This window comes from Hevea brasiliensis, chromosome 1 (genome assembly GCF_030052815.1).
Source record: "Hevea brasiliensis isolate MT/VB/25A 57/8 chromosome 1, ASM3005281v1, whole genome shotgun sequence".
NCBI classification, from domain to species: domain Eukaryota; kingdom Viridiplantae; phylum Streptophyta; class Magnoliopsida; order Malpighiales; family Euphorbiaceae; genus Hevea; species Hevea brasiliensis.
In genome coordinates this window covers 5,874,205-5,896,415 of record NC_079493.1, presented here as the reverse complement: position 1 = coordinate 5,896,415, position 22,211 = coordinate 5,874,205, and the positions used below count along the sequence as shown (strand labels likewise).

The following is a 22,211-nucleotide window of genomic DNA, read 5'->3' as shown; positions in this document are numbered from 1 at the left end:
ATTTCATTTATTTATATTATTCCATGTGTGGGAAACTTTTTTTTTTGTTCGCATTTTATTTTTGTAGAGATCCAGACAGAGTCTCCTTTGTTTTATTAGTGCATGGCGGGTTCCACCATTCACCTGTTAAAAACAATTTCATATCATATATTATTCTATCCATCTCATTCTTTTTATATGTCATGTCATATCATCTCATTATTCATAAAATTTTCAAGAAGGTAAATTTCATTTCATTCATATAACATTTACATATAATAATGTACAATTTATATACAATCCAAAAATTTAATTACATATTTCAAAATGATTTATAACGTTTACTTATGTACAATGATCAAAATGCAACATCTAATATATACATGAGCCCTACTAAAATAACTGATGAGGTGACACCGACACTGTAACAAATCTGATCAATCCTCTATCGGTGCTCTACTGCTACTGCTGCTGCTAGTGGTAGTCTCCTGTACCTACGCGAGGAAATAATTCATCGCGTTAAGCATTTCTTCGTAGTAGTGCAATAATTAAAATAAAAATAACTAATAATTGAAATAATTATTCTACGTATAACTTTATAAAGAAATATAGAATTTCATGAATTTAAAATCTTTTACATGTTTATAGAACTTTGGAAGCAATTAAGTTAATCAGGATCTTTTCTGTTCGTTTATTCCATGTTCAGTCTTATTATTCATACCTGTGACCTCTTCATGTACTTATTTAAATTTAAGACTTATTATTCTTATCTGTGCCCAAGTAACCTATAACAAACTATAAAGACTGGATACACAGAAGTATACTAGTTAAACATTCGTATGTCTAACATGTATACATCTGTCATGTCAGGCACAAGGCCAGCGGGCAGGCATAAAGCCAGAGATAAAATCAAGCACAATGGCCAACGGGCAGGCATAAAGCCAGTAGAATAACCATCTTAGACATATATTGTCTATCAATGATTATTCCTATGGGTAGTGCTGCTATCTGTAGTCCCTAATTGGTATACCAATTGATCCAAGCTATATGCATAAGTCTAGGTATACTTTGGGCAAATTAATGGTTATTAATTACTTATGATCTTATAATTTCATGTCATGCACTATTAGTGCTTTATAGTAGTTTCATGTCAATTTATAGTGGGAAAATAGGTTCCCCCTTCATTTTCATGTAACTTATACATTTAGCAATTCATATAGGTAATTTACATGTCATGTATCAAATAATATCTTGAACCTTTCTTTAGGTCCAGATTTGGTGTCTTATCTTCTCCTAGCAAATTGGCCAAGATGACTGTTGGGCTACACTTCCTTCATGGAAGTTGTTCTTCTATGTCTTATCTTTATTTTCCTTTTTCAATCATGTTATTTGGAGTTTTAGAACTCAAGTTATGGTAAAATAACCAAAAATGGTTCCTTAACTCACTCTAGTTCTAGAACCAGACAGATTATGGAGTCAATCTTTCCCTAATTATTTGGACATGTTACAGCCACTTTTAGGCCTAATGTTCTTCATAGAAGTTGTTACCCTATGTCTTAGGATCACTCAGATTTAAGAATTACAATTTTTCAGGTTTTGTAGAATTAATTATAGCAAATTAACTGGCCTAAACTCAGGTACCCTGTGTCTTCAGGATTCCAGGTTCAGGTCAGTAGCTTTGTCTCTCATTTTAGATTTCTTACACTCAAAATCTGAGGAAGGTTCCTAAATCAAAGTTGGAGCCCTATCTCTTAGGTTTCCAGAACAGTTTGTCTCATCCCAATTGGAGTTTCCTAGTGGGAGATATGATAAAAATATTGTTCTAGGGTCAAGTGTAGTTTGGTCAAATTCTAGGTTTTGATGTGCTGAATTGTTCTAGCCATTTGACCTAGTTCCTTTGGGTTTGGGGTTTTGGTCCAAACGCCAATATTGTAGATTTATGTCTTATGAAAATTTTGCCATTGGATTCACTGCATTTAGATTTTTGTAGACCAAGTTATGGCCTTCTTACCAAAACTGGTCAGGTATGCCTAAGTCCAGAATTTCTAGACAGTTTGGTTCTGGACAGTTTTGTTGACCTAATTTATGCTAACAATTTGATTTTGGTTATAGGCAGATCTGGGTTCTGTGATCTTCATGAAAAATGTACTCCTATGTCTAACATTTCCAATGGTATAAAAATTAGGTCATTCTGACCTTTCTAAAGGAAGTTATGGCCAAATGAACATGTACTATTTATTTGGTCATTTTTCTAGATTTAGGCTATGGTCATCCAAATTCAAGTAGTAATTAGGTCAATTTGGAGACAGTTTTTGGGCATGGTTTCTTCATGAAAAATGGGGCAATTTGACCCTAGTTTCATCTCCAATTGGCCTCATTCCAATTGGAGCAACACAATTCAAGTTATGGCTCAAAAATAACATTGGACTCAAGAGTCCCACAACCTGCATGAAAATATGCACTCCCAATTTCAATTCCTCCAACTCCCAAACTTCATATGGCATTCATAGCACTACTAAAGATCAATAATTCATCTCAACAAGGTCAAATTCTAGCCATAGCACAAAATTCCCAATTTATGGTTAAAACCCTAATTTCAATTATCCAATTTGTGCAAACTCAATTCATTCAACTTCTAATGCATATAATCTTATCAAGCATCATCACTACACCAATTTATATGAATTAAAAACATCAAAGTCTACTCTTCATCATGGCTGCTGAATTTAGGGGTGTTCAATTCCTTATCAATTTCTTTCAATTTCATGAATTTCCAACCTAATTTGGTATGCTTACTACACCTAGAAGTGAAAGGAAAGCTTATAATGCACTAACCTCTTGTGGACACTTCTTGGACTTGTGAAAACTATAATTTTTCTTTACTTCTTGGCAGCCACAATCTTCCTTATAGTGTAGGGACAATTTTTAATGAAGGAATTTATAGAAAATATGGTGAGAAAGGGGGAGATATTGAGCTAGGGAAGAGAGAAAATGGAAGAGGGAGAGGGACCAAGTGGTTCGGCCATGGGAGACATAAGGAAGAAGAAGACCACTTTATTTCATTTTGTCTTCTTTTTAACTTTCTTCTTATCCCTTTTTAATTGGTTGTTAAATTTCCATTGGGTAGAATTTATTTAATGATGTCATTATGACATCATGGTTAAGTAATTATTTTATTTCTTTTTCTTTTCTTTTCTTTTCCCATTCCTATACATAAATTCACAATTTAATTTATTTTATGTGTTTTAATCTCTCTCATTTTAATTGAAATTTAGGTCAAAATTCAACACTGAGAGTGAAATGACCAAAATGCCATTCATGGTGCTTATCGGGTTTTAATTTCCCTTTACCGATTGGCAAATTTTTTTGAATTTTCTTTGACATTTTTAATGTCATTTAATCCTCATAAAACCTTCCATTTAATCCAAAATATTTATTTCATAGGGTTTCTCACGGGTCTGGGGTTAGCAACTGTCTTCACAGTCGCTTCTCAATATGGTCACCCATCGCTGGAGTCCCGGCTCCTTTAACCTAATTACATTTCATTCCTTTTATTTTCCCTTAATTTTTCTTGATTTTTATTTCATCAATTTATGTCTTCTCACTCTAGTTTAACTGTAGTTCTAGACATTCTGGCTATCCGAACAGACGTTAGTTATTGGAATAGTAGAATGTACGGACTACCTAAAGCAAGGGCATTACAGGATTATTTGTTGGTCTTCTATTCTCATTGAAGAAATAGAAAGATAGATTTTTCTTTATCGAAGATATTGTCAACGAGAGCTAGGGTGGGATCCAAACGTCTTAGAACTGTCTGGTGGACAAAAGAGTGGGGAAAATAAGACTGGATGTCGAGAAAAAAGTGGTGGTTAGGGAAATAAAAACCATTGTTCAGGAGGACAAAATTTCAACAAAAGCATTGCTTGAAGCCGAGGCCAATTGGTGGGAGTCTTCTTACGAGACCGGGGTTCTTGTGGTGGCCTAACATTACAATAACTTGCCACTTAAGGGTAAATACTTTTGCATTTCTCTTAGTTATTTTTACTTATTTAAATTCTTTTCTTTTTGCAGATATGGGCAGTAGGCAAAAAATATTGAACAACTTATCCATAAGAAGAAGAAGGCTACTCATCCAGTGGAAGATGCCTCTCCTTCGGACTCAATAAGAGTGAGAGTTGATCCACCCTCTTCTCTACCTTCAAGTGTTCCAGCCCCAGAGACCTAGACTTCCTGTCCAAAGCCCAAACAAACTGATGCTACTCCTTCATCGCGTAAACAATCAATCAAGCAAGCTTTGGTCAGTGAATCTGTGGTCGACAATATGAAGTTGGCCAACTGGTTCGCCAAGAAATACACGCTTCTGCTCGACCAAGCTCAAATGGAGGGGAAGCATGATGACCATCTAGCCCTTCACTTAGTGTCGCTCTTGATGGAGTAGTTAGCGTGCACTTAAGTTTTATAGGAGAAGAACTAGGCATTACGTGGTCGGGTCAATTCCCAGGAGACCGAGATGAACTTGCTGGCTGATGCTATGGCTGCTTCTGAGAAGAGAGTGAAATACTTGGAGGGCAAGCTTTAACAGATGAAAGAACAATTTGCTACTCTTTAGGATGAATTGGCTGCTACTTGGGAGAGTCACTCATCCATGCAAGCCGATCTGACCGAGAAAATCAAGGCTCTGGAGGGAGAGCTTGCATTGACTGATGACCAAATAGTTGAAATTTATGTCAAATCACAGAATAATATGGTCATCGAGCTGAAGAAGCACTTCTCAATAGATAATTTCTCCTGGGTTGAGAACCTTGGGGGAGGGGAGGGAGATAGAAAGGACGGGCAGGCGGGTGCAGGTGATGATGTAAGCCCCTCGGCCTAAAACTTTTGTACTGAAAAAAAAAAAAAACTTTAATATAGATGAACAGTCTCTTTTTTCTTCATTTTTACCTTTTGCTTTTGTTTGTGAGAAATGAAAGTATTAAATGCTTAGACCTGCAGGCCTAGCGAAGTTATCCATCATAATAAAGTGTAAATAATAATTTATTTATTTATTTATTTTTTAATGGATGTTCGAGCTTTTCATTTCCATAAATGACTTTATTTTGTTTGGTCCACAATTAATCTAACTAACAATTGAATTTCCTTTGAAAAAGTAAATTACCTTCTTGAACTGGTGATTCGTTTCGAGTGTTGCAATTAAGTAAACGTGTTTGGAAAACGTCATTGTCTAGTAGTTTGGGCTTAAGAAGGACTAAGCTTCCTTAGTTTAATCTAGACTTTGTAGATATCCTTTAATTATTTAGCATAGTGAACTATTGCCACTGATAGGCTAAGTGTCTTTTGATTATTTAGCCTGGCGAACATCACCGAGGATGAGCTAAATACCCTTACATTTTTTAGTTTAGTGGACTATCGCTGTGGATAGGCTAAGCACCCTTAGATTATTTAGCCTGACGAACTATCTCCGTAGATGGGCTAAGTTCCCTTAGATTATCACCATAGATGGGCTAAGCACCCTTAGTTTTTTAACTTAGTGGACTATCGCTATGGATGGGCTAAGCACCCTTTGAAACTTTAAAAGTTGACCAAAAAATTCCTTTATTAATAATATTTGTGAAGATTATAGATATTCGAAGTTCAAGATAGTATTTTCCCGCTTATTTTAGCTAACTTGTAAGTCCTTGGGCGGACAACTTTTGAAATAACATAAGGTCCGATCCAATTGCATCCTAACTTTCCTACTTTTGCTAGTCCCCTGGTGATGTCATCTCATTTAGGAACTAAGTCTTCGACCATGAATGCTCGGTTTTTAACTTTCCTATTGTGCATGTTGATTATTTTTTGCCTATATTGTGCCATCCGAATAAATGCTTTTTCTCTTAGCTCTTCTGCTGCATCAAGATTAAATCGTAGATCTTTCTCTCGTAAGGCTTGCTCAAGGTGTTCTGTTTGGGCTGATGGAATGTTAACTTATAATAATGTTACTGCTTTTGAGCCATACGTAAGTGAAAATGGCCTTTCTCCTATTGCTGATCTTGGTGTATTTCAGTAGGCCCATAAGACATTTGGTAGATGGTTGGGCCATGCTCCTTTTGCTTTGCCTAATTACCTTTTGAGTCCATGAAGAATTGTTCAGTTTGTGACTTCGGTCATTTTGTTCATCTGATGGTGGTAAGTTGAGGTAAAGTGGAGGCCGATCCCCCACTTAGTACATAGCTTTTTGAAACTTTTCGCTGGCAAACTGTGTGCTATTGTCATTATGATGACTTTAGAAACTCCAAACCTGCAAAAAATATTTTCTCTGACGAAAGTGATTGCTCGGTCTACTGTTACATTTTGTGATGCTTCTGCTTTTAGCCATTTGGTGAAGTGATCAATTGCGACGATGACATATTTGCGGGATCCTGATGCCTTGGGAAATGGTTTGGGGATGTCAATGCCCCATTGATAGAGGGCCAGGGGCTGCTGATGGCTGAAAGTTTTTCTACTGGCTGCCAAGAAATATTACTGTATGATTGGAACTTCTTGCATTTCTAAACCAACTCTTTGGCATCCTACACTGCATTCATTGGTCGTGTGTCCATGGTCCTTGTGGAACCTATAAAATTTTCCCTTATCTCTCCTTCCTGTAGTATCAGGGTTAAGCTTCTTCGGCCATTTAACTTGTTCACCATTTTTCTGTATCTACATAAATACTCTAGATTTGGGCTCGTTCAAACGTATATAATTATGGAATATTGTTCTGTTTCGTTCTTCATTTCTATCTGAATGGTAAGTCCGATCCGAGCTGTAGTTTTTCTTATTTTATCTCTTTTCATTGTTTTGCCCAGACTTCCTCTCTTCCCTGAGAGCTTATAATTTGTCATCCAACCTGATGTACTTCTAGGCCCTTTGCATCGACTGATAATAGTCAACTACTAGGTTTTTTATGAGCGAGTTTGAAAATTTTACATTCCTTATGCCTTTTTTTAAAGTCTCACATGTTTCATGATTCAGGTTTTCTATTCGTATTGCTTCAGTGTTGAATCAAGCGATATAATCTCTCAGAGATTCACCCTCATATTGTTTAATTTTTTGAAGATTAGAGGATAGCTTTTTTGGAGGAATAGAAGAGAGGAACTTATTCTTGATTTCGGTGGCGAGTTGGTGGAAGTTTTGGATCGATCCAGGCCTGAGGCTTTAGTATCATTTTTGTCCTAGCCTGGTTAGCGTTGTTGGAAATACTAGGCACAGGTGGTAGTCATTCACGTTTTGGAGCATCATTGTTGTTCAAAAGTTCACCACTTGGCTCCTTGGGTCCGTTGTCCCATCATATTTATCCAACACAGGTAATTTGAATTTTGATGAGAACTGCTTAGCCAAGATTGGTCTGAACGGTGGAGACTCATCTCTTATTCCGAAGTTTTCTTCCTCCACCTATTTCTGGTACTTTTGTGCTGCTCTTACCAAACTCTAGTTTATCTTTAGTCACGGTAACTCATTAGACTGCTCCTCTTATTCGCCCACTGTGATCCATTCATTTTTTCTTCCTGAATTATTGTTTATTGACTGGGCAATCTCTTTTCTGTTTTCCTTAGCTTTGGACGGATCTGCTTTTATGACTCTTCCTGCTTCTGGGGCAGGTGTCCCTAATGGGGCATTGGTCCCTGGGATCAAGCCTTTAAGGAAAGTAATTTGGGCCTCCATCTCTTAGATGCGCTGGTAGAATACCCAAAATGTTAAAGATAGTCAACTAACATAAATGCTGAGCATACCATTTTATTCTTTGACAAACACAAATAAAAAAAAAAAAAACGGTGTCCACATAAGGGCCATAACAAATTGAATGGCACCTTCTGTTTTACAAAGCTTATTGAAGTATTTAGGTCAACAAAAAAAATATAGTTTAGCTGTGAATCTGATTTGAAACTTCAAATGGAAAAACAAAAGGACATGTTAACATGATGCTACTCATGAGGATTGAGACAAAGAATATTAATAGTTAACTTACAAGGATAATATGAACTATTAATTTATGTAAATAATATAATTATATCGTATAAGAACTTAAGAAATTTGTAATTAGTAATATTAAATTTGTTTAATTTAACAAGTTCATGGCACTCAGATAATTGCCAGTGCTAGAAATTCTGGACAACTGGACAAAAAAACATATTAAATCAACAAAAAATTTATACTTAAGTTTGTCTGAAATTGAATTTATGAAATATCAGAACTCATCTCATAAGCCAAAGCCAAGAATGATAGGTTTAAATCCTGTTAAGAGACTCTCTCTCTCTCTCTCTCTCTCTCTCTCACACACACACACACACACACACACACACACACACACATCCACGCCATGGCAATCAGTGTCATTCTTCTAGATCATGATTTTATTTTGGACCACACATATACTTAGAAGTAACATTTGACAAGGCAGAAGTGGTCATGGGCAAAAAAAAAATATTAATACAGTGTTTCATAATAGAAGTTGGGTGAACATTTGCAAACCCACTAAAAGCTACCATGGCTTCAAATGGAGTGATAACTGGAGCCAAGAAATCTTTACTATCCAAGAGAGCAATTTGAGCACAGGAAACATTACACTGTCACAAATGGCATTTGTTATAATACAACTCCAAAACAATAAGCATTCTAATCAAAGGAGAAATTTATCACATGAATTGAAGCATACCTTAGGAAAGTTGGCAAGTTTTACAGGGTTTGATCTTCTCATACAAGAGTGTAAGCATTTTTCCCTCCGACATGCCATCTTTCACTATCTTCAATAAATATAATCATCAATTATAAGTTCAAAGTTATACTACCTATTAACCCTTAGATCACTTACTACAAACTTAAATATCTTTTCAGTCTACTATAGACATAACTCAATATATTTACTATTACGATTACTACACAACAAAGGGTGTCTACAACTTCATGGGCAAGAGCTCTTTCATCAAAGCCAAATCCTAAACAATTGGTAAAACCCTACTCTCTTCAATGGACAAAACCACTCTCCATGGACAAAGACAAATAACCTTTCCATAATATTTCTATTTATAGTATTAGTCACCTCAATAGATTAGGAGTTCCACTCAATTTAGAGATAACACTAAAATAAGAGTTCTACTCTATATAGAAAATATTCTAGAATATTGAAAAAATATCTCTCTCCAAATCCACTAAAATTTTGAGTCATAATTCTAATAGGCCTTTCATCTGATCAATCATTTCAAGGTAAACAGCTGCATTAAAATGAACAAAGTTAGATAAATGATTAGCAATACATTAATGAATAAATTACCAGTAACAAATTGATGCATATATACATATGTATAGCAATATATAAATCCCAAACAATTGAAATTTTATATGCCAGTAAAGTAATTCTGTAATATATTAGATGTGTTTGTACCGAAAAACATCATCTAGAAATGTAGCCATACTACCTAATCAAAGATTAAAATGAACTAATTATTTAACATTTCATTCTCTCAAGAATGATTAGAAAAATTAATTCCAATCAAAGGTCTAGAATACAGTAAAAGAAAATGGCCATGTTTTCAGAGAGGAAAAACATAATATATAATATCAAACGCACAAATGATTATCTGCCTTCATCAATGAATGCTTTTCATAATCAACCAATCACAAGGATAAAGAATCAAGTTGACTCGCTGACAAAAGAAGGGAAAAGTGCAATAAATAAGAATGGTAAGAATATTGATAGAAGTGCAGTTCACTCAAGTTGCAGTCCATATACTAATCAATGAATGCACATAATCAAAACAAAACTAAAAATAAGCATCCAATTCCGGTAGGAGAAGAGAAAAATATTCACGAGAATTGAGTGAGAATAACATGCTTAGGAATTGATTGGACTTTGTTTGGAAGCATGCACAGCACAGACATGTAGTAGGTATAAAAAGTAAACGAGTAGATAAAACAGAGATCAGAAATAAAAATACATAGATAAAATGCAAACGAGTGGTTGCACCACTAGGAGTAAAATTATTAGTACTGAAAATATAAATAAAAATAAGCATCAAACAGAATAGATCATACCTACACTAAGAGTTCCCACCAAAATTCCAACAATGTTAACATCTTTTGCCTTCTCCAGCAGGTAATATCTTCATGAAAAACATTCAAGAAAATCATGCAACACATACAGAATATTAATGGAGAACCTCCCTAGAAAAGAACAATATATCAGGAATTCAGGATAAAAGAGAAAAAATAGGTATCAGTTCTTAGTGAGAGGCAAAGATCAAAGGTGGAGTATTTTTATCTTGTATAGCATTAGTAATACCTACACTTAAGAATCATTCTCTGTTGAGATAAATCTGTCACGAAGCGATTTTCTTCTGCATCATATCTGACTAAAACATGCAACCAAATCAAAATGAAGATTTTTGTCTAAGGAAAGGAATACGAAGTAATACCATTTTTATTGTGGTTTATGTCTATTGCATATTTAATTATGTGCGTGCCTAACAAGATCAATTCGTTTGCAACAATAGAATTCCAATTACACAATTTCCATTAATACAAGGAATGCAGTTCAACAACAACTATGCCTTAATCCCAAACTAGTTGCAATCAATTGGTGCCTGGAATGCAATAATCAAAACAAAATATTTCAAGGTTCTCAAAACCTTTCTTGGGTAAAGCACTACAGATAAAAATTGGACAAGCTCATTGATGAAAGCAAGCGCAGATCACAGCTTGAGTAAAAAAATCAATAGATTAGACCAATGTAAACAGATAATGAGTAACGAAACTCTGGCTATCCTTAACGATAATGAATCTAAAGCAATCAGGAAGTCAATTGCCTAGACTGAGGAAAAACATCGAGTACACAACACACATCTGCCAGAAACTGGGTAAAGCCACACACATAAAATTTTGTTAAGCAGACACATGCCAATATCTAGGCAATTTTTGCAACAAATTTTAAGCAAAACATTGCAACACTTCCGCCTATTTCACAGCCATTAAATGTCAGGAGAACATTGCTAATGCTGAATTGCCAGAAAAAACCCATACAAGCAAATAGTCCTCCCTCCTGTGCCCATTAGGCAACTCCCACATCAAACCACCAATTCTATGCCTAGAACCAGCAGCTGCCCCAACATCATCACTAGCACTTTAGTCACCAAATGCTATTGGAAGCCCATCAGGATTTTTTTTATTGTCAGAAGGATTTGTTACATAACACCTAACATCAGCAAAATGGAAGTCTGAATGCATTGATGACTTGGGCCCAGATTGCATTGATGACGATGCTGCCAACTCTTCTCTAACATGTGGGATCGCATATGCATATTCCAGCCCATAAAGGACCTATATGGAGAGAGATTAAAGAAAAGGTACAACGGCACAGATATGTGGTTTTTACTGGCAATAAACAATGTCAGAAAAATAAAAATGAGGTTACTAGAATTCTATTTCGAATCAGACATGGAGAAAATAAAAGAATTTAGCTAAATATAAATAAATTCTTTCAACCATAGAATGACATCTGAGCATCACATATCAAAGGTCAAAACCTTAATAAAATACAAAAGTATATAGTACAGCTATATCAACTATAATTAACATTATATATTGATAGCATGCACATCAAATGGAGGTGTACACTTATCACACTTTACCCTTCTGTAAGGCATAACATGATCCTATAGTATACCTAATGAATTACCAACTCCGTCTATCGATAACCCATTAAATACACTACAAGGAATTTTAAAACAATTTTCTTACTTTTTGAAAGTTGTGAGCTTTTCTAGCAGGTATTAAAAATATTTACTTAAGGTTTAAAGATTTGATAAAATTTTTATCCATTTTGATTTTTCCGCAAATTTTGAAAAAATTTCGTCAGAATGCCGGCTGTATTTGAGAAAACCGAAAATTTTATTTGTAGAAAACACTTCCAGTATAATACTTCATAAATTCACAACCACCATTATAACTCAAATCAGCACAATTTCCTCCAAACTCTACAATTCAATCAATATTTCACAACTCAAAATTTCAATTCAATTATTTCCAAAAATAGTAATAATTAATTTTATACACATTGCATTAAAGAAAAATTAATTTACATTTATCAGTCCAAAATTTACATCAGAAAATCCAAAATAATATTATTATAAAATTTGTACAACTGCTCATGATCAATTTACAAATGTACATACAGTTACATACATCAAAATAAATATGTACAATCAGGGTATAAAATTATACCCGACAAAGGGTCCAGAAGTATCTCTGAAATCCTCAACAGCTCACTCCGCTGCTATACTAGTCTCTCTATCTGCGACAGCAATAAACAGCCATCACTGAGTATTATGACTCAATGGTGTACAATATACTAAAATAAAATTTTATGCATAAATCAAATCACATTTATTCAAATATGGTACTGAAATTGAAAAACAAATACAAAACACAATTTATAATTTTAGTCAAAACAATCTCATTTTGAAAGTCTCAAAATAGATTTCATAAAATCACACAGTTATATCATAACATCAGTACAATGTTCATCTCAATAGTCGGAAGCTTATGAGGAATCTCAAGGCTAGCTAGCTCAAACTATAGGTACCCATTCAATTTCTTCTTCTACTGGCACACACCTCAACACTTCAACCAGAGAGGGAATTCAAAATTCAAAACTAATTCCTCCCACTAGGCATGCTAGTGAGGCATTCAGATATATGGTCATGACACTGTAGTTTCAAAACTATCTTAACATTTTACTAAACATTTATTGACAATTCAAACACATACAATTAAATTTCCAACAATTTAAGTCAAAAGCATAATATTCATTTCATTCACAAATTTGCAATAAAAATAAATCACAATTTATTCATCAAAATAAATTGTCAAGAGAATTTACAGAAAAATTTTATGTTGTGCACAAACCTTGTGCGAGTCGCCTTTAGGCCTTGACTTGATGTCTCGGGTTCTTTCCCGGTATTCTTTTCAACTGAAACACACAATTTTACAGTGTTTCAGTATTATAACGTATAATAAATTGAATCATAAATTCACAATTACTTATGTCTAGCTCTAATATGCTTAATTTAACGTTCTTTGAATTTTGCATTTCAGGGTTACTATTCACAATACTATTCAAATCAATTTGTTGACTTTCTTATGCTTATTAGGTATGGAAATTTCAATTTCACCCACATACCACATTTTGGTTGCTTAATTTGTTGATTTTGGTTGCCCCTTCAATTTTTAGGTCTCCTAGGCACAATTTCAAATTTTCAGTTTTGATGTCTTGTTTTGCACTGTTCCATTGGTCATGTTGCTGTGGGAATTTGGCTAAGTGTTCTTCATAGAAGTTGTTCCTTATTGTCTTAGTTTTAATCCCCTTTTTGAATCACTCCATTCGGAGTTTTGTAGCCCAAGATATGGCCATTTGAACATGGCTGGCCGGATTGGTTTAACCCAGATTTCTGGGCACCTAATTTGGTTCTGGCAATTTTGGACCACTAATTTTAAGTGGCAAAATGACTGGGTTATGGGCAGAATTTGGGTTGGTGTTCTTCATGAAAGTTGTAGTGCTATGTCATACCTTTCCAATGCCACAAAAATCAAGTCATTTGGACCTGTCTAGCCCAAGTTATGGCCACACTGTTCATTTGGTCATTTTGGTACAATGGCTTTGACCTAATTGTTTACCATGTTAATGTCATTTTCTGGGGCATAGTTCCTAAGTGAAAAGTGTGTCATTATGTGTCTATTCTCATTCCCAATTGGCCTCATACCAATTGGGTTGATAAATTTTCAGTTTTAGTCCCTGAAAGAGACCTAGGTCAAGCTGCCAGAAAAAGAATCCTAACCAACCCGAATTGCACCTTGGTTCTATCAATTCAAACACACCACAAATGGTCCCAATTGACCATTTCTCACCTCAATTAGGGTCAATTGCACCAATTGACCATTTCCCTCAATTTTCAAGAGGCTTAAGAACCCTAATTACACAATTATGTAATCTAATGCAATTAAAGTTTATAATTAACCTCTATACACTCAATTCAACTTAACTAATACTTCAATTCCATCAAAATCATGAAATTTCAATACGCCTTAATGTTGGCCGAATTTTCCATCAAGTCCCCCATAATTGTTTTCTTTTAATTTTAAGTTAATTTCTAGGTTAAATGAACTAAAAGCACAAGTATTAAACTAGAATTTCAAATTAAACTACTAACCTCAACTTTGATTTTCCAATCACCAATTTTCTTCACTTTTCCTTCTTGGTTTCTTCTTCAATCTCCTTCTTAAATTGAGATAACAAGCTTTTAATGAAGTAATTAGGGGAAAAATTAGGGTTAAGTGAGGGATTTCAAGCTTGAAACAAGCTTTAATAGAGGTTTGCACATGGAGGAGCTATGGGAGATGGGGAGGCCGAAGTGAGTGGGGAAGAAAGAGTGAAATTTCTTTTAATTTGTTTGTAGTTTATGTCTTATTAAATGTTTTTGACTTGGTAAAAAATGTAGAGAAATTAAAATTTCATTTATGATGTCACATATATGAGGTAAGGTGATATAATAAAGTAGTTTTTCTCACTTTTTCTTTTTCTTTATTTTTCCTTGTTTCTTTAATTTAATTTCCGATTCCGAAATTTTCGTTTCTCCGATTTTATTGGACAGTTAGGTCAGGAGTAAGCTCTAGGGGTGAATTGACCAATTTGCCCATTGCCGGTCTGATCCGGTTTGTTAGTTATTCAATATTTCTTCCGGATCCCTAACTTAATTATTTGACTTGCTTAACAATTCTTTTCTGTGATTTTCTTTTTTCTACTGTGTTCGCAATAGTCCTTAGGACCGCGAGGTCACATTTTCCGGTTCAAAATTCGGGTTAAGACTGACCTCGCAGTCACTTCCTGAGAAGGTCACCCATCGCTGTGACTCCCAGCTCATTTAACCTTTTATGTTCTGTTTTTCTTATTTATACTTAACTAGCTGACAATCACTAATTATTTGCATTCAGGGCTTATCTAGGTGTCTTAGATGTGGTTCTAATCTCCTTAATTGTCCGGACTAACATCGGTTACCGAAACAGTGAAATATACCAGGGTAGATATATAGGGGTGTTACAACACCCGCTTTATGGTAAGGTAAATTGTTCCACCAATTACATGCAACTAATCTGTTTCAAGAGCGCACCACAACCATCATGTATGCTTGCCTTTCAGAGGTCTCAAGTACAATAGCACGTTTCAATGTACAAACTAATTGACATTTAGTGGATATGCTAAACTAATATGTCCAAGTTTATTATTCACATTCATTATTACCACAATATCAAATCAGTCAAGAAGTGAAGATGCAGAACTTATTTATTATACCACAATAGGCTTGCTGCTGGTCGAGGCATCATCTGATAAAATTTTAGCACAACTGGATATGCTAATGGAAGCCTTTCCAAAAACAAAGAATGCCTGAAGGGTTGATGTCCTGCCAACAAAGAATGGCTTCAAAATAAGAGTGTGTGTGTGTGTGTATAGAGAAGCTCTAGAGACTTCCAAGTCCTGGATTTGAAAAGAAATTGTCCAAATTACACCAACTTTATTACTTATAATCATTTTTTCAACAGACCATAGAGTGATGCCAGAAATTATAAAAAGTGGGAAAAGTAAAAGAAAAGGAGCACCAGCAAAGTCATTTACAATTTAACAAGGATCACTAAAATTTTTTGCCGAACCCAGAAAGAAAATATCCAAGTTTCTTACCAATATGAAGATTGCATACCAGAATGCAAGTAAACTAGAGGACAATCTAGGTACAGAGAGCAGTTAAAATATAATACATAGAATGTAGAAAACACTAAGCAATTCTGAATGCCGGGACCTGTTATGTTCCCCAGGTTGTGACTTATAATGGATAGAGCATTGCAATACCAATAATATTAGACTTGCAAATGAAAATGACAACAGATGACCAGAAGTAGTTCTCTTTTTACTTTTCCGCTTTCTATTAATCATATTAGACAAATGTGATCGTGAAAAAAATATAAAAAGATGTGAGAATCTCAACAGCAGCAAGGCTTATAAATGTCAATACTAATCTGGTAATGCTTAGCATGCACATTTCTTGAAACTAATGAAACTACATATATTTATTATGCATGCTTGCATCCATGGTTTTAAATCACGGTGGCGGCCGTATTCATGGTCGTGGTTGCGAGTAAGCCTGTAATGGCTGTAAGGGTAACTATAACGAAGATAGTAAATATTCAAAGATATAATTAAAACTAAGATACAATTAAATAATAAGCATAAATACATAAAATAACAACATTAAATCCATCATTCTTATACATCATTGATATTAATCAATTTAAAACCAAAATAATTAAGAAGATAGTAAATAACTAATCTTATTATCACCAAAATGAGTGTCTAGCAGATTTTTGATTATGTAAATTTTGATCCTAGGAGGGACCAGCAGCTTTAATCATTAGTTTAGGTTGTAAACTTACTATTTAATTTATGAAAATCAATTTTAGAAGTTAATTTCATGATTACTTATTTTTCCTAAATTTTATTTTACCAAAATCTAAATTTATACTTAGCAAATATTATTAACGCCTTAAATTTTTTTGATATTATTTTCTAATTATTTATGTATATACCTAAAAATATTCAAAAATAGAGAAAAATTAGGAAAAAAAAAAAATAACTCACCCTTTAATCTCCTTCGCTTCAAAACTGCCTTGTCTATTTGATGATCCATGCTTTTGAGCTAAAAAATATGTAGAGAAATGAATGATTTCACTTGAGTTGATTGTGGAGAAAATTGAGAAAAAGTTGAGAGAAAATGAATTAATTGACCAAAGAGAAAATGAATTAATTGACTAGAGAGAAAAATGAAAAGGTGCTAAAAGGAATGATTAAGATAGTTTTTTGTCTAAAAAAAAGTTTCCTTCTAAAGAGGTAAGAAAAAAAAAAAGTTTAAGAAACCTTAGCTAGAAAAGTAGCGGCTGTTACCTTTAAATAACGGTTGTAACGGCCTTTACAGTTATAAATTTAAAAATTTGTTAAATAACAGTGGTAAAAGAAACTGTAAACCTAAAAAACCTTTAAATTCGTATTAAAACCATGCTTGCATCACAAGAATAAAAAAAAAAATGAATTTCAGAATTCCTTGTTGCTAACTCTAAAGTTCATGATCTTAGGCAAAAATAAGTAACAGCTTTAAAATCTTCATTGGGGATAAAAAATTCCAGGACAGTTTTTATATTTACTATATTTATCTTATAGTGTATTCTATTATTACTTAATTTAAAATAGAGTAAATATTACTTTGTTACAGAAAAAAAAAATGATTTAATGAAATTTTATGATTCACCTCATTAAATTTTTGTAAAATTATGCTTTTTTCTGTAAAGTAATTAATTACAAAAATTTTATTAACTTAATGGACAAAATAAAATTTCTTCACATAAAAAAACATATACAATATTTTTTTAATAATGTTAAAAATATTATAAATAAAATTAAATAAGATATACTTATTTAGCATTTCATATTTAACAGTTATTATTTCAATTAAAATTTAAGATGTTGAGAAAAATATAATACAACTCAACTCAACTCAACTAAGCCTTTATCCCAAAAATTTGGGGTCAGCTATATAGATTCGTTTTCTCCACTCTGAACGATTTTGAGTTAAATCCTCAGAAATGTGTAATGCTTCTAGGTCATGTTGTACTACTCTCCTCCAAGTCAATTTAGGTCTACCCCTTTTTTTCTTTCTATCCTCTAACCTAATGTGCTCTACTTGTCTAACTGGAGCCTCCGTATGTCTACGCTTCACATGACCAAACCACCTCAATCTCCCTTCTCTCAACTTATCTTCAATTGGCACCACTCCTACCTTTTCTCTAATACTCTCATTACGGACTTTATCTAGTCTAGTATGGCCACTCATCCACCTTAACATTCTCATCTCTGCAACTCTTATCTTAGATGCATATGACTCTTTCAGTGCCCAACACTCACTACCATATAACATAGCCGGTCGTATGGCTGTACGGTAAAATTTTCCTTTCAATTTATTGGGAATCTTACGATCACATAAAACTCCCATGGCACGTCTCCACTTCAACCATCCGGCTTTAATCCTATGACTAACATCCTCCTCACATCCCCCATCTACTTGAAGGACTGAGCCTAGATATTTAAAGTGATTACTTTGGGGCAGTATCACTCCATTCAAACTAACGCCTTCCCTACCACCAATTTGGCATTCACTAAACTTGCAATGCATGTATTCTGTCTTCGTTCTACTTAACTTAAAACCCTTTGACTCTAGAGTACTTCTCCAAAGTTTTAGCTTTCTATTGACTCCTTCTCGTGTCTCATCTATCAGAACAATATCATCCGCAAACATCATGCACCAAGGAATACTCTCTTGTATATGTTTCGTCAGTTCATCTAAAACTAATGTAAAAAGGTAAGGGCTTATAGCTGATCCTTGGTGTAATCCAATTGAGATCGGAAAATCTCTTGTGTCCCCTCTCACTGTGTGCACAATAATAGTTGCTCCTTCATACATATCTTTCAATACTTGTATGTACCTAATAGATACCCTCTTTTGTTCTAACACATTCCATAAGACCTCTCTTGGAACACTATCATAAGCCTTCTCCAAATCAATAAAAACCATGTGTAGATCTTTCTTCACATCTCTATATTTCTCCATCAAGCTTCTAATGAGAAAGATCGCTTCCATAGTTGAACGACCGGGCATGAAACCAAATTGATTGAGAGAGATAGAAGTATCATGACGTAGTCGATGCTCTACAACTCTCTCCCACAACTTCATAGTATGGCTCATGAGTTTAATTCCCTATAGTTTGAGCAACTCAGTATGTCTCCTTATTTTTAAAAATAGGTACTAAAATACTCTTCCTCCATTCATCAGACATTTTCTTTGAGTTTAGAATCTTATTAAATAATTTAGTTAACCATGCCACTCCCATATCTCCCAAATACTTCCACACTTCAATTGGTATTTTATCGGGTCCACAGGCTTTACCCACTTTCATTCTCTTAAGTGCTTCCTTTACTTCTAAAGATCTAATCCTTCTAGTATAATTCACATTCTTTCTATTGTTCTATAATCTATATTCACGCTATTACCATTTTGACTATTATTAAAGAGATCATTAAAATAATTTCTCCATCTTTCTTTAATGTCCTCATCTTTCACCAACACTTTTCCTTCTTTATCCTTAATGCACCTAACTTGATTGAGATCTTGACATTTCCTTTCTCTCCTCCTTGCTAATCTATAAATATCTTTCTCCCCTTCTTTAGTTCCAAGTTTCTCATATAACTTTTCAAAGGCCTGTGCTCTTGCTTGACTAACTGTCTTTTTTGCCTCTTTCTTTACTATCTTGTACTGTTCATATGCCTCATTATTATCACATTTAGGTAATTTCTTATACCATTCCCTTTTTCTCTTCACTGCCTTTTGTACTTCCTCATTCCACCACCATCTCTCTTTTGAGGGTAGTCCATGTCCTTTAGACTCTCCAAGTACTTTTCTAGCTACTTCTCTAATCTTTGATACCATCTGGATCCACATATCATTGGCCTCCATATCCAGCTTCCATACTTCGGACTCAAGAAGCTCATTTTTGAACTTCACTTGCTTTACTCCTTCGAACTCCCACCACTTTGTTCGAGCTACACTATTTCTTCTGACCTTACTTGAATTGTTCCTAAACTTGACATCCAAGACCACCAACCGATGTTGACTTGTTAAAGCCTCTCCTGGAATGACCTTGCAACTATTTTTCTTCCTAGTTAAGAGGAAGTCGATTTGACTTCTATATTGCCCACTTTTGAAAGTCACTAAATGTGACTCTCTTTTTATAAAGTAGGTATTTGCTATTATTAGGTCGTATGCCATAGCAAAATCCAGGATGCTTTTTCCCTCCTCATTTCAACTGCCAAAACCAAAACCTCCATGAACATTCTCATAACCTTGTCTATCACTTCCTACATGCCCATTCAAATCTCCACTAATGAAAACATTCTCTTCATTCAGTATGTTTTGCATTAAATCATCCATATCTTCCCAAAACCTTTGCTTACTCTCACTGTCTAGTCCTATTCGTGGGGCATAAGCACTAACTATATTTATTGTTTCTTCTTCTAGTACTAGCTTTACTAGTATAATTCTATCTCCTACTCTTTTCACAACTATTACTGCGTCTTTCAATGTCCTGTCTATGATTATGCCCACTCCGTTCTTATTTCTCTCCTTTCCGGTAAACCACAGTTTGTACCCTGAATTACCCACTTACTTACTTTTCTCTCCTACCCATTTAGTCTCCTGAATGCAAGCAATATTCACCGTTCTCCTTTCCAAGGTATCTACGAGCTACATTAATTTTCCTGTAAGTGATCCAACATTCCAAGTACCAACCCTGATCCTCCTACTATCCTGCTTTTTCCTAATTGGTCTCCTTCTATGATATCTTCTATTGTTTTCTATGTCTATCTTGTGTTCTGTTCCACTATTTATTCTACTATCTGTCCTATGGACTAACTTCTTTACCCACACCCGTCCATGATGTGGGAACCCTTGTTCACTTAACACCACACCCGGGCACCGGCATGGCGCGTCGCTTTCGGTGAACGCCCTACACCCTTGCATATTTCTATATCACTACATCATAGGGCTCCGATGTAGCTGTCGTTAGTAGAGGACGCCACAACGCTTTATCTTGGGGGGGAGCTAATATAAACTAAACTACTAGGAGAGAGTGAGAAAAAAATATATAATTTTAAAATATTGAAGAAAATTTTTTTTTTCATTAAAATAAATTTTTTTCCAATGACTACTACTAAAAAAAAAAGTATTATTTTTAAAAAAATTTATGAGATAAATTATAAAATTCCGTTAGACAAAATCATTTGAATTTGTGTTAAACCAAGTAACCATAAAATACACCTTATTTCATATCGATAAAGCCTAACATAAATTAGTGAAAGTTAAGCCTGCTACCTCAAAGCAACATGTAAAAAATAGAATAATTCAAGTACAACACAGAGAAGTTCAAATTCCAGATTTAAGACATTGTAAGTCATTAATGACTCAACCATCAGAATTAGTAACAAAGCCTGCATCCATATAAAAGCAATCTATAAATGTTAAGAACCAATAACAGTTTCATAAAATGTGCTGATAAGTACTCACCGGCTGAGACAAGTATGTCCATAATGTATGACACAATCAGCAACAATGTGCAAAGCTCCAACTTCATCAACAAAACAACTGCCATAATTTGTGTCTGCCATTACAAACAATTGAACCTCTATGCTATCCCCATTTTGTTCAGTGACAGATTCTCTGAGCAACTGAAGTTTGTCCCTCAGATCACTCACAACTCTGCCTGAATCTTTCAATAATTCATCTGGGAACTAATAGTAAAATACATGCAATTAGGTGTAAACCTTAAAATCTGTATGTTTAAAAGAAGATAAAGGGAAATTAGGAACTATCCTATTGTGCTTGAAAAAGATGGTTTTGGGTTGTAAAATGTTTTACCATCAAATTGATGGGTTGAGATAGCTTAAAGATTTTGTCCTTCACGATTTATAAAATTCCAATTATATCCTATTCCAAATGAGGAGAAAGATCAATATCATCATTAATAGATAGAAATAGAAAAAGAAGAAGAAGAACACAGCTGCTAGTCTACGTGAATTCCATGAAATAACATTTCAGATCTTCTACCATCAGCTAGACCGAGTTCATTTGCTCTTTAGCATAATTAACTTAAAGAGTTATGTTTCAACTTTTTTCTTTCTGAAGAATAGAAGCCAGAAACAACCTAACATTGTAAACAGTCTTTTCATTTTCCTCCATTTTCTCAACAGCCAAACAGGAAGTCCAAACTTATGAAAGGTTCTACTAAGGTTTTACATTTGAATTCTTTACCTGTGGAGCAACTTTGGTGAAGTTCTTATTGTGAATAAAATCGGCAGTGCGGCCAATTTCGCAAACTTCCTTGAAGTCCATGGCCAAAAGAATACTTCAGTCTCCCACTACGTTTCCGAGAAGAGGAAAAAGAAGAAAAATAAAGAACGGAAGAATCCGATTTTAAACGGGCGAACCAAAACAGGCCCATTTCCTTTTAAAGCGCCTTTTTGCCTTCCGCTGGGCTTGAATGAAAGACCAGAACCCCCCGGCCCAGGCTCTTCTCAC

General features: G+C 34.4%; 1 protein-coding gene and 1 long non-coding RNA gene across 5 annotated transcripts; both read right to left on the bottom strand.

Moving 5' to 3' along the window:
• Positions 1-8,320: 8,320 nt before the first annotated feature.
• LOC131178578 (uncharacterized) lies at positions 8,321-11,491 on the bottom strand. 3 transcript variants are annotated; one of them, XR_009147492.1, is made up of 4 exons: positions 11,005-11,491; positions 10,027-10,094; positions 8,651-8,738; positions 8,321-8,561 (listed from the first exon to the last, which is right to left on the bottom strand). It is a non-coding gene; the product is annotated as an uncharacterized LOC131178578 (long non-coding RNA). The 3 variants fall into 3 exon arrangements; XR_009147491.1 differs by having other exon boundaries at positions 11,011-11,485; XR_009147490.1 differs by having other exon boundaries at positions 10,027-11,454.
• Positions 11,492-12,019: 528 nt separating this feature from the next.
• LOC110653168 (2-(3-amino-3-carboxypropyl)histidine synthase subunit 2-like) lies at positions 12,020-22,062 on the bottom strand. Of its 2 annotated transcripts, none has more exons than XM_058143554.1 (5): positions 21,945-22,062; positions 21,201-21,424; positions 15,335-15,443; positions 12,895-12,958; positions 12,020-12,280 (listed from the first exon to the last, which is right to left on the bottom strand). In XM_058143554.1, exons 1-4 carry the CDS (start codon positions 22,023-22,025, stop codon positions 12,911-12,913), a joined length of 462 nt encoding a protein of 153 aa, XP_057999537.1. In that variant the 5' UTR covers positions 22,026-22,062; the 3' UTR covers positions 12,020-12,280; positions 12,895-12,910. The 2 variants fall into 2 exon arrangements, with proteins under 2 accessions (XP_057999537.1, XP_057999542.1); XM_058143559.1 differs by lacking the exon at positions 21,945-22,062 and adding an exon at positions 21,552-21,897.
• Positions 22,063-22,211: the final 149 nt, after the last annotated feature.